General features: G+C 46.7%; 1 protein-coding gene across 4 annotated transcripts in view; it reads left to right on the forward strand.

Moving 5' to 3' along the window:
- SLC25A15 (solute carrier family 25 member 15) overlaps window positions 1-15,440 on the forward strand; it is a 61,517-nt gene that overhangs the window by 16,728 nt on the left and 29,349 nt on the right. For 2 of the 4 annotated variants that reach the window (XM_015069658.3, XM_053214862.1), the window contains exon 2: window positions 11,265-11,389. In XM_015069658.3, the coding sequence (XP_014925144.2) occupies window positions 11,335-11,389 (55 nt within the window). In that variant the 5' untranslated portion in view covers window positions 11,265-11,334. The other 2 variants (XM_027064748.2, XM_015069660.3) reach the window with 2 other exon arrangements.

The following is a 15,440-nucleotide window of genomic DNA, read 5'->3' on the forward strand; positions in this document are numbered from 1 at the left end:
ACCCAGGGCTCGATCTCACAAACCATGAGATCAAGACCTGAGCAGAAAGCAAGCGTTGGATGCTTAACCAGCTGAGCCACCCAGGTGCCCCGATTCCCTTCAAACTAACTGGCTGGCTCAGTTGTTTAAGCGTCTGACTCTTGATTTAGGCTCAGGTCACGATCTCATGGTTCATGAGTTTGAGCCCTGCATCGGGCTCTGCGTTGACAGTGCGGAACCTGCTCGGGATCCTCTCTCTCCCCTTCCTCCCCTGCTTGTGCACTCCATCTCTCAAATAAATAAACTTAAAACAACTTAAAAAAATTACTATTGAAGTGTAGTTGACATACGGTGTTATACTAGTTTCAGAGGTACAACACAGTGATTTGACAATGCTATGCCTCACACAACACTCAAGTGTTGTCACCGTCTGTCACCATACAACGTTATTACAACGTTATTGACTCTATTCCCTATGCTGTACTTTTCATCTCTGTGGCTTATTTACCTGATAACTGGAAGTCTGCACTTCACAATCTATTCCTTCCACCCTTCCCTGCAATCTTTTGGCGACCCACATGATTTGGTGACGGAAGGACAGGCATCTCGACAAGCACCCTGCACTCTCCCTGCACCTCTCAGTTTGTCTAGGACTAATGACAAACATGTCCCTGCCACCCAATCCATTTCTCCCCTGGTTCAGACTGTGACAGTGGAGCCTGGACAAGGGCAGCTGGGCTGATGCGTGAGAAGGCAGTGGGTCGTGCCACCTCTCAGTCAACTCTACGGGGAGTGGTGCTATTCACTCATCATGGCTCTGTCTAGAAGGCATGAGGTTTAGCACCTCTTCTTAGAGTCTTAGCAGCAGGTTAGGACAAGAGTAATCAGCCTTCTCTTACACTTCCTGATGTTAAATCACAAGTGTAATTTGTAACAATATATTAAGTGATCAGTTGATACAACATCCCTGGCACTATAATATAAAGACTTCTTTTTAAAAAAAAGTTTAATTACTTGTTTTTGAGACAGAGAGAGAGAAAGGCAGAGAGAATCCCAAGCTGGCTCCGCACTAAACCACCCAGGTGCTCCTAAAGATTTCCTTTTTTAAGGGGCACCTGGGTGGTTCAGTCGGTTAAGCATCCGACTCCTGATTTCGGCTCAGGTCATGATCTAACTGGGAGATCGAGCCCCACGTTGGGCTCTTTGCTGACAGCACAGAACCTGCTTGGCATTCTCTCTCTCCCTCTCTCTCCCACTCACTCTCTCTCTTTTTCTCAAAAGTAAATAAGTAAACATTAAAAAGAGATTATTGTTCATTCTGGCTCTCAAGCCATATTTTATTATCACTATTTTCAAAAATGGTTATGATCTGACATCTAAATGAAAGTATCAGTGAAGAATGTGTATGTGCCTCTAAGAGTTAGTAACTACATACTTCCCATGTCTGAAACAAATTAGCCTATAGAAAAGTATCCATTGCAGATAGGCCCATTTGTGGGGAAAGAAGATCACAGACACTTACAATGTTCATGGTGGTAAATTGTATGACAGTGATGCCATCCAGCAAATTTATTGCAACGATTCATTTTGACGACAGTGCCTTAAAACCCACCATGGGCAAAGCCCAGGCCAAGTGAGGAATAAGTCAGTTCTTGTGCCTTAGCAGGGGACACTGAGTAGATTCCACTACAGGGGGCCTCAGGGCTCAGCAGGTGGCTCCTCCCACCCATCCGGCTGAATCTTCCAGCACCTCTCAGAGCCAGACTGCTGCAATTCTCCAAATGAGTTGTGTTGCTTCCTGCTTTGCTGCCTCTGCACACGGAGTCTCCTCTGTTAAACACACACACACACACACACACACACACGCACACATCCAACAAGCCCCAACTGGAATCGTTTGCCCCCCAGGACAGCAAACTCAGACTTAATCACAGTCTCAGCTTATCCCAGGACTGTGACCTTTCAACACTCAATATGAAATTTCCTAATCAGCACTAGCAAGGTGATGTCTCCATGTTAAACCCTACTGTTCCATTTCCCCATAGAAGAAGATTACCTGGGCTGAAACAATCCTTTCTTTTCTTTTGCAAGTAACTTCTTGCGACACCTTTCTTCCTATAGAAACCTTCCATTTTGCACAATTCCTCGGAACTCTCCTCTACTTGCCAGATGGAATGCTGCCTGATTTCATGAATTACTTAAAGCCAATTAGATCTTCAGATTCACTTGTTTGAATTTCGTTTTGTAACACCTCTGATGGGAATGCTCAGCCTGTCGGAAGTGGACATGTGTCATGTTCTCTGGCTGCTGGGCATTGTTTTATTTATTTTTATTTTTTAATATAATTTATTGTCAAATTGGCTAACATGCAGTGTGTACAGTGTGCTCTTGGCTTTGGGAGTAGATTCCCATGATTCATTGCTTACAGACAACACCCAGCGCTCATCCCAACAAGTGTCCTCCTCAATGCCCATCACCCATTTTCCCCTGTGCCCCACCCCCCCCCATCCACCCTCAGTTGGTTCTCTGTATTTAAGAGTCTCTTATGGTTTGCCTCTCTTCCTCTCTTGTTTGCAACTATTTTTTTTCTCCTTCCCTTCCCCCCATGGTCTTCTGTTAAGTTTCTCAAGATCCACATGAGCGAAAACATATGATATCTGCCCTTCTCTGACTCATTTCACTCAGCATAATACCCTCCAGTTCCATCCACGTTGCTGCAAATGGCAGGATTTCATTCTTTCTCATTTGCTTGGCATTGCTTTAAAGCCCTGCCTACATTCAGGGAGTTTCCTACCAAGTGACTCCTTCCTCTTCAAGACAAGCCAGAAGTCTCGCGTTCCCGGCCCCCTTTGCAGGTCCGGGTACAGGCACATGACTCAGGTTCCATCCACCAGCTGCATCTACGTGATTTATCAATTTGGAAATGAGCTAGACAAGGCGATGGACATGGTCTGGCAGCGACCTGTCAGGCAAAGCTGGCGGCAAAGGTGCCCAGCAATAGTTCCCACGCAGAGGCCCTGGCACAAAAGGGACAGTGGTACAGACTACAACGTCTAGAAGCTCTGAAGGAGGTGCACCGTGGTTTCCACGGCGGAACACTTCTGCAGTGTGTTCTGGGATTCGTTTCAAGAAGTTCTTCAGGGTACTCGATCTTCTCATCCAGCGATGGTGAAAGTCACCCAGCATCCTTTTTTTTCGTTTTTGTCTTTTTTTTTTTTTTTTGAGAGAGAGTACATGTGCATACGTGTGCAAGTGGGGGAAGGGCAGAGAGAGAGGGAGATAGGATCCGAAGTACGCTGACAGCAGAGAGCCCAATGTGGGGCTCAAACTCACCCAACTGTGAGATCATGACCTGAGCCAAAGTCCCACGCTCACCCAGGCGCCCCCACCCAGGATCCTTGTAATAAATTGTTCCTGTGCTCCAGAGCTGGCTTCTGTTGATGGCAACTAAGAGTTCTGAGTGACATATCAACAGGCTTTCCTCCTAAGGGGCCATTTGTCTTTCAAAACCCACCCTGACATGGGGGGCCTCTGGGGGCCTCCCCGGAAACCCTCTTTTCCATCATTTATTCCCTTCTCTGGGATGCCGTGCTACCCACACCCCTCTCGCTGCATATCCTCCCCAAATTCTAATTATTTGTTCCTTCCTCCTCTCCTTGGATGGAGGTTTCTCTGAGGCTAGCCATTGTCTCTTTAATTTCTGTATTTCCAGCACTTAGTGTGGGTTGACACAGAGCCAATCAGTGCTAAATGAACATTTGTTACCGATAGGAAGCAGTGAACGGATTTGTTTGGGAGAACTAGGGATCATGAAAAGGCTTTTGAGGTGCCTGTGTCTAGTACAGGTCTTGGTAAATAGCAGGGGGGGTTCAACAGGTAGAAATTGTTGGGACTCTCCAGTTGCAGCCCATGGGGACATACAGTGTGCTCTTTAAAAATGTTTTTTAAAGTTTTAAAGTTGAAAAAATCAAAATAAAATAATATTTTGTGACAGGTAAAATTACATGAAATTCAAATTTCAATGCTCATAAAGTTCTTCTCTGACTTATTTGGCTTAGCATGGTACACTGTAGCTGTATCCACATCATCGCAAATGGCAAGATCTCATTCTTTTCGATGGCTGAGTAATATTCCATTGTATAGATACACCACTTCTTTATCCATTCATCAGTCGATGGACATTTAGGCTCTTTCCATAGTTCGCCTATTGATAGCACCGCTATAAACACCAAGGTGCCTGTAGCCCTCGAATCTCTCTTTTTGTATCCTTCGGGTAAATAACGAGTGGTGCAATTGCTGAGTATTAGGAGGTCACTTGTTGTGATGAGCACTGGATGTTGTACGTAAGTGATGAACCACTAAATTCTGCTCCTGAAGCCAATACTGCACTGTATGTTAACTAGAATTTAAATAAAAACTGGAAAAGAAAAATAAAAACTTTAAAAAAGTTCTGTTGGAACACAACCTACTTACCTCTTTACCATGTCTATGGCTGCTTTTGTTTACAACAGCAGAGTTGAATAGATGTGACAGGGATTGCATGCCCTGCAAAATACTTACTGAAATATTTACCAGCTGGTTGGTCCTTTTCAGAAGTTTGCTTGCTGACCCCTGTTCTAAACCAAATATGGTAACTCCATTCTCTTCCCAGTGTTTATGTTTGGGCAAGCATGAGACTCAGTTCTGGGCTAATACAAGGGGAAGCTTAACAGGGGAACTCCGGGAAGGATTTTTTGTGTGATAAAAAGGATATGGAGAAGGCTTCCTTCCTGCCCTTGTGTGTTGCATGTGAAGGTGTAATAGAGCTATGGCAGCCACTTTGTGATCATGAGGGAAAAGTCAAGAGAATCACAGAGAAGCTGACCGAGATACTTTTGAGCTATTAAATTAACCAACTTTGGAACTTCCTATTTCTAGACTTCTTTTTATATGCAAAATAAATATATTAATAGTAGTTGGGCGTTCTTTTACTTGTGGCCAAATATACCCTAAAACATATGATTTAAGAAAATTATTTTTTAAATTATGTCATAGTATTTCCTCTTATTGATGATCCATTGAATCGTATCCATTTATGGGCATTTATCCTAAGTCTTTGCTATTATAAATTATGTCTTTAAAAATATTTATGTGACAAATTCAAATCTAAGACTCGTGAAATATACATCTCAGGGGATTTTCTTTCTTTCTTTCTTTCTTTCTTTCTTTCTTTCTTTCTTTCTTTCTTTCTTTCGCTTATACCCTTAACAGCTGTCAAGGAAAAGACAAAAGAAATTCCCCCACCCTTAAAATATTGTCTTAACAAAATCTTTCATGGGATACAAAATACCCTCTTATTCCACATAGAGGAAAAAATCCAAATCCATGTTTTTTGCAAATACAAAGTCTACTTGATTCCAAAAAAGATTTGAGAGTGTCTTCAGTAAATGTTACATCAGCAGCCAACAATATTCAATGGGATTTGTGTAATGGGAGTTGTGTAATCAAAGCATTTGTTCTTCATTCTCATTAATTAAAAGTACCCTTGAATCAGAGATGATTTACATTTTTGAATTATTTGCAACTCCAATTAACACTTTGTTCAAACACATCCATATGGTATTAGGGCCAAAACGCTTTAAATAATGAAATTATTTCTCCTTTTAGTATCATTAACTAGTGCATTGTGAAATACTGTTGAAATAGCAAAGTCTCCCTTCTCCACGTTAGCCACTCTGTCCCCTCACCTCTGACCTGCGTTACACCTGCCCCCCCAGCACACTGTCAGCTGCACTAATGCCCCTGGATTACACAATCCCAAGTGCAGCAAACAACCACCGGAGCAAAGGGGTCAGTGCACCGACTTGGTTGTTGTTTGGAACCCAGATCTGAGATGCCACTGGATGAACCTACCTATATTGACAGCAGGGATGCAAGAATCTAAAGTCCTTGTTCTCAAGAGGCCATCGGATTCCTGGGGAATTACCCTCAGAACAAAGTTCGCGCGGTCACTTTCATGATTTAATGCCAAGCAGGTGATTTTTTTCCAATCAGTTCTCTCTCAGCTTCTGTGAGCTGTTAAGCTTTTCAACACCTTGTAACTGTGCCTCTATTCCTAAAGCAAAGATAACAGAAGGAGCCACTCCTGTGAGGGATTTTCAGCTGCGGAGGTGATTTTATACAATATCATGCAGGGAGACTTATTTCAGGAGAAACAACTGGTTCCTGAAACCCTCTGGCTTTTAAGAGGAAGCCTTCTGGGAGGTATTACTGTGGAGGGTCACAGTTACGAACATCAACTTCAGATTGGACAGAACTTTGTGGAGTCCCAGCTCTTTCATTAGTACCTATATAAATTTGGGCAAGTGTTGAGCCTCAGTTTCCTTCACGAGCATCATTGGTGCCAGCCACGGGGTAAGGCACCAGGATCCAGCAAGGAAGACAACAGGGCAGAGGCCGATAGGATGAGAGTTTGTGCAAAAAAGGTAACTTTGTAAGTTAGGGGTTAAAATGTTGCACAAATGTTTCCTGGTTGTTTCTCTTAAATTCACGGGAATAAATGGAAGCTAAGGTTGTTGAGGAGAGGCGAGGGAGAGAAGAAATGTAGCAGGAGTGAGGAGAGCCTGGAATAGCCTTTGAGAGAGTAGAAGAAGGGGCTCAAGGGAGACAGGACAAAGCATGAGACTGGCTGGGCGCTCAGCAAGGGTGCATGCGGTGAACTGGAGAAGCCTCTGCCCTCACGGTGGATTGCCCCAGCAGGCTCCCAAAGCAGCAGTGGCCCACGTGGTGGACTGTTCCTCCAGGATCACAGAGATCAGAGGCCGTGATGCTGTCGCGTGAAGGCTGGGGTCTGAAAAGGTTAAATGGCTCATTAAAAGTCATACAGGTTTTTACCCAAGTATGCTGGCTCCAAGTTAAGTGCTTTTTCCAATCTGTAACTGCGGATCTGGATCTGCCCTTAATTAGGGTTCCTTTGGACCTCATTCTAGTTGGCAAAAGCCACTGGGCCAGGGGATACTGAAAGTCCCTTAGTCCTATGGGGTGTTCTAACTGTAGGTTCTGCTCCTTAGTCTGTTTCCCACCAGTTACGTCACAAGCCACTTTGGACAAGTATTTCAAACTCCCTGGCTTGTTTCTATAATTGCATTCTGTTTCAGAAGTTTGACTTCTAAAGTGCTGATTCTGTGAAAAGTCAGTTTTGTGCTGTTTTGAGGAGTGCCCCCATTGATCAGGGGTCTGGTACCTTCATGGCACCACCTACCACAGGAAGGTCTAGTCCCTCCTGCATTCACCTTAAGCACTAACACAAGTCACGTGGAATATTTGAGTCCCTGCCTCCTGCCCCCATCACTTTAACTTACATTGGCATTAGCCACATGCCGCATCCAAACAGGGCAAACACAGATTGTAAAAGAAAAAGACAGCATGGTTTAAGGAAGAAAACAGTGTAGAAAATGAGAATAAACGCATGAAGACTGAACCAAAGGAATCAGAAGGCTATGACCGAGTTACACTGAGCAGCTGGAAGCAACGCTAGACCAAGTTGTTTCCAATTGAGAAGGTGTTGGCTCTTTGGTTTAGGACACTAGAGAAAATTCCTTTACTCCCAGTATAAAAGATTCCTTGAATAGTGCTTTTTCATAAAATGTCGGAGAGCCATAGAAATAGCCTATAATTCATTAGAACTAAAAGATCAGAGAGGCCGACTGACAGCTAGCTTTCATCGGTGGGTGTACTTTCTCCAATGTCATTGGTGAAAGTAGAATTCCGTGCGGTAGGCAGAATGGGAAAAATTGTGTGTGTGTGTGTGTGTTTATGGCAGTATACGAATGTGTTTTTATCACTACAGTTTCCAGTACTTTTGTACTCAATTATAGTTTTGTTTTTTTTTTTTTTCAATTATAGTTTAAAATTGAGGCCTTGAGTCCCACCAAGGTAACCCAGCCTAAAGACTCAGTGGGTCCTCCTAACTCCTGACACCCCCAGCCCCCGCCCCGAGGTCTAACTGGGGTCTTGCCTCTCACGAGGGACCCGGGAACCTGGAAGAAGAAAGGCAACCGGGACTCCGAGACCGCTGCCCGCCCGCCCGCTCCCGCGCTCCCGGCGCCGGGGACCCGCGAGCTGCGCGGCCCGAGCGCGCCCGCCTCCGCCGCGGACTTCCGCTTCCCCCGCCCCCCGCCGCCGCCGGGGCGCTCCTGGGCCCGCGGGGTCGCCGCCCCGTGTGCTCCCGCGCGGGAGGGCGGGGCGGAGGGCCGGCCTGCGGCCGCCGCGAGTGTTAAGCGGCCGCCCCGAGCCGCGGAGGCAGAGCCGGGAGCCAGCGGCGGAGCCCGAGCACAACGCGGCCAGCCGGCGCGGCGGTGAGCGCAGCCCCGGCCGGCGCTCCGGGCTGCAGGGAGCCCGCGGGGAGGAGGGAGCGGGACGCGGGCGGGCCTCCGCGCCCGGGCGGCGTGACCTTCCCCGGCAGCCGGGCAGGGCTCAGGGGTCCGCGGCCCGGCGCGCCGCACACGTGCCCAGGGACCCGCGGGAGCTGCCGGCCGGGGCTCGCCGGAGACTCGCGGGCTCCGCGGCCTCCTCCCCGCGGTGCTCACCTGCTGGGAACGTTGCCCCCTTTGCTCCCTCCGAGTGTCATCAGGCCTCCGGGCGCCGCGCCGCCGGTGCTCCAGCCCGGGGTGGGGGTTGGGGTGGGGGGACGGAGGCGCTTATGAATGGGAGACTCCTGCAGGTTGTTGGGGGCAGAGTCAGCGAACGCTGAAGCTGGGAAGAGAAAGTTGGGAGCGGTCTCCCTGAGCTGCCCCTGTGCCCGCCAGGACCCCGAGCCCCGGAGCAGGAGCGCCTGCCTGGCCGGCGTCCCAGCGGCCAGACGGGTGGGCATCGCAGCGCCTGGTGCCCCGGCTCTAGTGACCTGGCGGGCGGGCGGGCGGCCTCCTCCCGCGCCAGCTTTCGCCTGAGGCTGGAGTCTTTCCTCAGTGCGCGGAGTTACCTGGCGGAGAACGCGACCTCAGAGGATTCTCCCGACCGAGAAATTAATTTCCCCAGGGAACGAGACAAGGCCTGTTTGGCTCTGTTGTTTGTCTCTCCTGGAGTCAGACTCGCGTGTCCTTTGCAGGAGGGGTAAAGGGACGCTGAAAGGATTCAGCTTTTCAACAGGCTCAGGAATGAGTTTTAACTCCTGCTGACCAGTCTTGCCTCCCTCGGGGCGAGCCGTATGTCCTCTTCAAGACTTCCTGAAGCCTTCTTAAATTACACAATAATTTAAGTCCGTTGCCCACGCGTTCTGAGTTGGTCTGTTCCCACCACTGTTTAGTGTCCTAATCTAGAAGTCGTTATTTGTAGGATTCAATGTGTTTAAGTTTGGCTTACCTGCAGGGGTTGAATTCACACTGACGACACAGTACGGTCTATGCCTGCCTTTCTTTGTGAATTAAGAAATGTCCACACCCAAATAATTGACCACTCTGAGAAGCCACATTGGTTGGGCCCTGTGGGACTCTTCTCTCCGTGTGCTTCCATTTTTCCTCTAAAACGCAAGATTCAGTGTTTATTTTTTTTCCTTTTTGGTCAGGTTGGAATACTGTGGAATTAAATACTGGTTGGTAAGCACAGACCCAAAAGGCAAGACTTGAGTTGAGTCCACTGACTACTTATAAAACCTTGGAAAAGCCCTTGCTTACTGGCCTCAGTTTTCCATCTGGAAAAGGGGGAGATTGGATTAGGACCCTGATATCCTTCTCGAGGTACCGGATGGCCACCACCTTATCAGCTTTATTTTTTCCTTAACTAATCCCTATGCCTAATGTGGGGCTTGAACTCAAGACCCTGAGATCAAGAGTCCCCTGCTCCACGGACTGAGCCAGCCAGGCTCCTCCCACCTCATAAGCTTTAGTTATTGATCCTGCCTCTCTAGTCCTATCAACACAAAACCCATGTCTTGTCTAACTTAGTTGCTTTTTCAAGTCCAGTACTGTGCTTTTGTGGTTGCAGTTTTTGGTAAAGAAATCGAGATTCTTAGTGTCTGGTCATTGGCAACATGCTTCAAGTGGCTAAACTTGTGAGTGGATAAGATTCTTTTCTGCTGATGTTTAGGCTGACATTGGCCTTCATTAATGATCCAGCCGGCCCACCACCCTCTGAGAGGTGGCCTGATGAGCACAAAGGTCTTTAGTGTGATGAATAAAAATTGTTCTTTGTTATTCACAGATAAGTCACTTACATAGCTTGAAAACCCCACAGAATTGGTTGCTGAGTTGGTTATCTTAATATTCTGTCAATGAGCCACCTTTCCTTTTTTTAATCCATATTTATAAAGTCCCTCCCTCTGCAATAGGTGATTTTTGTGTAAAGGCAGAGGAGTAAACTCTAGTCCTCCCAAACTTCTTGGGATCTAGCACAAGCCTGCTGAATCATGATCATTAGCACAGAGGCCTGGGTAACTGAGTATTAAGTGCCCCAGTGATTCTTATCAAGCAAATTGAGCACACAATTGACCAGGTGTTACTTTTCAAATGTGGTTGGGGGCTCAGTCATTATCAGCCTCATCTCGCAGCTCGGTCATGACTGGCAGGGTTTCTGGTCCCACGTGAGGCCTATCTCATCAGAATCTAGTTTCACGAGGTCCCCAGGTGATTTGTGTATACGTTTATGGTTGAGAAACTCTGGAAGGGACTATGATGATCATGTTTGGTGCTATGCTTCATAGCTCTAAGAACACCTGTCCCATGTCACTATTTGTGATTGCCTTTGTATTATAATACTTCTATTACTCACTTTTTATATGTGGGGACCCCTAGCTTTAGGGGCCCAAGGGGCCACACTGCTGGTGGCAGAGCAGGCGTTCAGACCCAGGCATGTGTCACCCTGCGGTGCTCCTAACCCATTCCTTTACAGACCTACCGTTTCGCGACTTCCTTTTAGGGACCCAACACAGGCTGCTGTCTGAATTTAGAGCCGAGCCTAGTGGACTGATAGCTCCACTTAGGGCTCTGAAAAACTAGTTCGATGTGGCTTGGGTGTCTGTAGTATTTGGCATTAATTTGTAGGCTTTTCAGAAAGGTTGGTTGAAATGCCCCTCCCCCCACCCCTCCCACCAGTGGCTATAGCATTGATACTCCATTTTTCGACTTGTGAGTTTTTTATGAGGAGGTGGTGGGTGGGGAGAACGGGAAGCCAATTTCTAAGCTGCACTGACACTTTTGGCTGCCTTTCTTTGGAGAAACGTAGAGCCGATCTCCTGGCTCCCAGAAGCTGAGGTCCCAGTAGATGGTGAGCTGCGGAGGCCCCACTGATGGAGAGCTCTTGTCTCCTCTCAGGGATATGAGACATCCATCATAAGCTCCAGAGAGTTGCCTTCTACGGAGCCCAGCAGAGGAGTGGGCAAACATGAAGTCCAGTCCTGCCATCCAAGCTGCCATTGACCTTACAGCGGGGGCCGCAGGTAATTCCAGGGAAAACCTCATCCTCTATTCCTCAAGTACCTGCTACGAGTGAGCTCCAGTGAAAGGGCGAAGAAAAGATTACCTTTGCCACTCCAGAAGCAACATGCTTTCGCCTTGGAGTGGATCCATTTAACGGATGTGTAATACTGTGTTCCAAGAACGGCAGAAGGTAGAGTAGTTCCCTTACAGTAAAACTTTGAGTCAGGGTGCAGAGTGGGAATGTCCTCAGTTTACAGCCAGAAACCCTCACAGCTCAAAGCTGAAGTCGCTTGTCCATTGTCACACGGCTGGGATATGCAGGTGATATGGGATTTTACTCCAAGCCTGGCAATCAATCTGCAGAGCCCTTGTAGTGCCGGATCACACTGTGCCACCTCTCCAGGGAAATCCCACTTACTGCCCTTATTACTGCCAACGACAGGAAGGAGGACACCCTTTAGAAATGTCTTTGGTAAATGAAATTGATATTTGATGGTTTCTGCAGCCCTAAAAGGAAAGGAGAGGCCCTAGGATTTGCCAGGGAATGGTGGGCTGGACTGGGGCCGAGCCCCAGAGTCGACTGCAGCCCCATAGGGCACAAGTACTCTTGGGCTGTGCTTGTAACACACAAGCCACTCTCTAGAAAGATTACCTTTGCTCAGCCTGAGGTCAGTAATTGGAAGTGCATGTGTAGTAACTTGGTTCTCTAGGTTCCTGTGTTATTTTAGGGGCAGAGAAGTGCTGGGATGCTATTTCCTAGATGAGAACCCTGGTTTACCCTTGCCCCTTGTACTGATTCTTCTAATGGGTCGCAGCTCCTGGGAGTGGAGAGGCCAAGAGGGGTGGGTTGCCCATTGTCCTCTTATCCAGTGGGACCTCCTGGGTCAACACACCAAGTGGGCTGCCACCTGTCATCCTGTCATTCCCTTAATTGTGAAGAAAGTCACAGTTCTGATGAACCAAGGGTCGACCAAGGTAGGCTAACAAGGAAGGCTATAGACCGTGCATTGTAGACACTAGTAAGTACAGGCACCAGCTTCCAGGTTGAGACCCCAGGAGGGTCCTGGTCCAGGAGTAGGGGAAACTAAGGGCTGCCTAGGTTTTGCCCCACTGGCCTCTTGGCTGCTGAGTGCCTTTGGGTCGGTCCCTTACCCGACTGCAATCCTTGACCACATGTTCCATCCCCCACCCCACTCCCCATGCCACATTGGGAAGGCACCATGGGAATGGTGGACCCATTTGCCTACCTCTGGCACCTTCTTAACAGTCCTGTGAATGCTCTGGGCTCAGTTTTTGTCTCTGTCACAGGAGGGTATTTAACCACATGAAAAATTCTCAGCTTTTGGAATTAAATGTCCCTCAGTCAGTTTATCAAAGATGTAGAATCTGCTGTGATAGGATTTTCTTTTTCCTATGAAGGCTTTTCTGTGTGGACAGGTGTTTGGGTGCCACATTTATAATTTACAGTACATTAAAAAAAATTTTTTTAAAGTATATTTTTGAGATAGAGACACAGCATGAATGGGGAGGGTCAGAGAGAGAGGGAGACACAGAATCTGAAACAGGCTCCAGGCTCTGAGCAGCCAGCACAGAGCCCGATGTGGGGCTCGAACTCACGGACAGTGAGATCGTGACCTTAGCCAAAGTCAGACGCTCAACCGACTGAGCCACCCAGGTGCCCCCCCCTTTTTTTTAAATTTTTTTTTTACAGTTTATTTTTGAGACAGAGGGAGACAGAGCATGAACGGGGGAGGGTCAGAGAGAGAGGACAGTATATTTTAAAGATCTAAGTTGTAAGGGTATTGTTGGGAGTCTAGCGTGTAAGGCACTTGCTGGTGGACATGCTTTGTTTTTAATCATAGTATTAACATGTTTTGGGCCCTTACTTGTATAGCATTTAATTATCCTGACGACTATGTAGGATTTCTTCCTGCACTGGTAACACAGGGTCATCCCTCACTGATGTAGATTGCCCTGTATTTACCTTTGGAGGACAACAGGCTCCTTTGCAGGGGTCTGTGCTCTAAGCCAGCAGTGCTGGCAGAGGAGGCTCCTGTTAGTGATCTGGGAACTCCCTCTGCTGGGGGGTGTGTGCAGTGCCAACAGGAGGCCACAGCCCCACTTTGGAGGGGTCTCAGTCTCCCAATGATGGAGCTAGAAGGGCCTTTAGAAGAGACCATTGGTTCTAATGCTCACTGTATATGTAGAAAAGAGACCCAGAGAGGGACAGTGGATTTGGTCATGATTGCACAGCTAGATGGTGTCAAGACAGTGCTAGGACCTTGGATGCTTGGTTCCTTGACAGCCCTATTGCCTTTGTTTTAATACTATGTAATGGGCCAACAGCACTTCTGGGGGTGGAGGTTAGTCTGGAGACTTTGCCGCCCGGCTCTCTGCATCAGGACATCGGGCCATCGTGGTCTGAGGTGATCTAGGTGTAGCATACCTGTGTTCTTCTCTGTGTGCCTCCTTTTCTCTGAAACAGACCTCTCCCATCTGGCAGGTTTTGGGTCCAGCTCATCTACTGTAAAGTGCTGGGAAGCTGTCACTGCCTGTCAGAAGCTAGTATAGGAGAAATTCCAGGAAGGAACCAAGAACTCTAAGCAGCTAGGGTGGGGGAGGGTCTGGAGAAGATAGTTAAGTAATTGGATGATGTTGAAATGAGGCAGTGTGGAGCTCAAAAGTTAAATTGCCTTAAAGGGTAACCTTGGTCTTCCATGACTGCTCTGTTGCTGTATGCCTTAACTAGTGTAGTTTGGGAATGTGACATTTTCGATCATTGGCATTTATCCTCTCAAATGCCAAAATTAAAAATAAGCCAAAAGCCCTTTTTCCTTATTGAAATATGGTTAACATCTATTAATTTCAGGGGTGCAGCATAGTGATTTGACAGTTGTATAGTGTGCACCATACGTGTGGTCAGCTTCTGTCCCCATACAAAGTTGTTAAAATATTATAGACTGTAATTTTCATCTCCATGACTTATTTTATACATGGAAGTTTGTATCTCTCAGTCCCCTTACCTGTTTCGTCCACCCACCTCCCCTCTGGCAACCACCAGTTTGTTCTCTGTATTTAAGAGTGTTTGTATGTTCTTTAGATTCCACATATAAGTGAAATGGTATTTGTCTTTCTCTGACTACAATTTCACTTAACATAATACCCTCTAGGTCTATCCATGTTGTCGCAAATGGGAAGATCTCCTTCTCTTTTATGGCTGAGTAATATTCCATTGCATGTGTGTATATATATGTGTGTGTGTGTGTGTGTGTTGTGTGTGTGTGTGTATATATAGGCAATTAACCCATTTTTACTGTAGAAAGAAACATAGGTAAAAGGATTACTTCACCTAGTCCTGCCATTCATAATTAGTTCACACCGAGTATGTATCTTTCCATATTTCTGTGGACATACACATGTATAAGTACTTGTACAAAGATAGGAACATACTATGAATATCTTGGTGTCAGTTTAAACCTGTATCTTATTGTATGTGCACATAGGTCTGTACGATTAAGACTGCATTCCTTCTGCTGTAGGGATGCACCAAAATTTATTTAATTACTTGTCAGTGGACATTTTTGTTTCACGAATATTTACACATTGTAAACTCCCCTAAAACAATATCTTTGTGGTATAATTATTTCCTTAGGACAAAGTGCTAGAAATGGAATTGCAGGGTTTAAGAGATTATGAGCATTTGTAAGGCTTTATAACCTCTTTGGTGTGTATCTGTTTTCTCTCTTCCAAACAATTTCCTCTCTGCGGTGAATCCCCAGTCTACAGCTTTCAGCATAGGTGAAGACAGCCCGAACACCCCACTGACACTTGTGTTCAGTCCGTCAGCCTTCAGGTAGTTGAGCAACCGCCACATGACCTGGAATGCAGATATGTTGTTCTCTTGACACCACAGGGGCAATATGGAATATCCTTCTCTTGAGGGATATTTTCACCGAAGATCCAGATGGGTGCAATCCCTCTGCCATATCTGAGAATCTGTTCTGGCTCATGGGCTATTTTACTTATTTATTTTTAATTTTTTTTAATCTTTATTTTTGAGAGAGAGAAAGA

The sequence above is a fragment of the Acinonyx jubatus genome, chromosome A1, assembly GCF_027475565.1.
Source record: "Acinonyx jubatus isolate Ajub_Pintada_27869175 chromosome A1, VMU_Ajub_asm_v1.0, whole genome shotgun sequence".
Taxonomy (NCBI): domain Eukaryota; kingdom Metazoa; phylum Chordata; class Mammalia; order Carnivora; family Felidae; genus Acinonyx; species Acinonyx jubatus.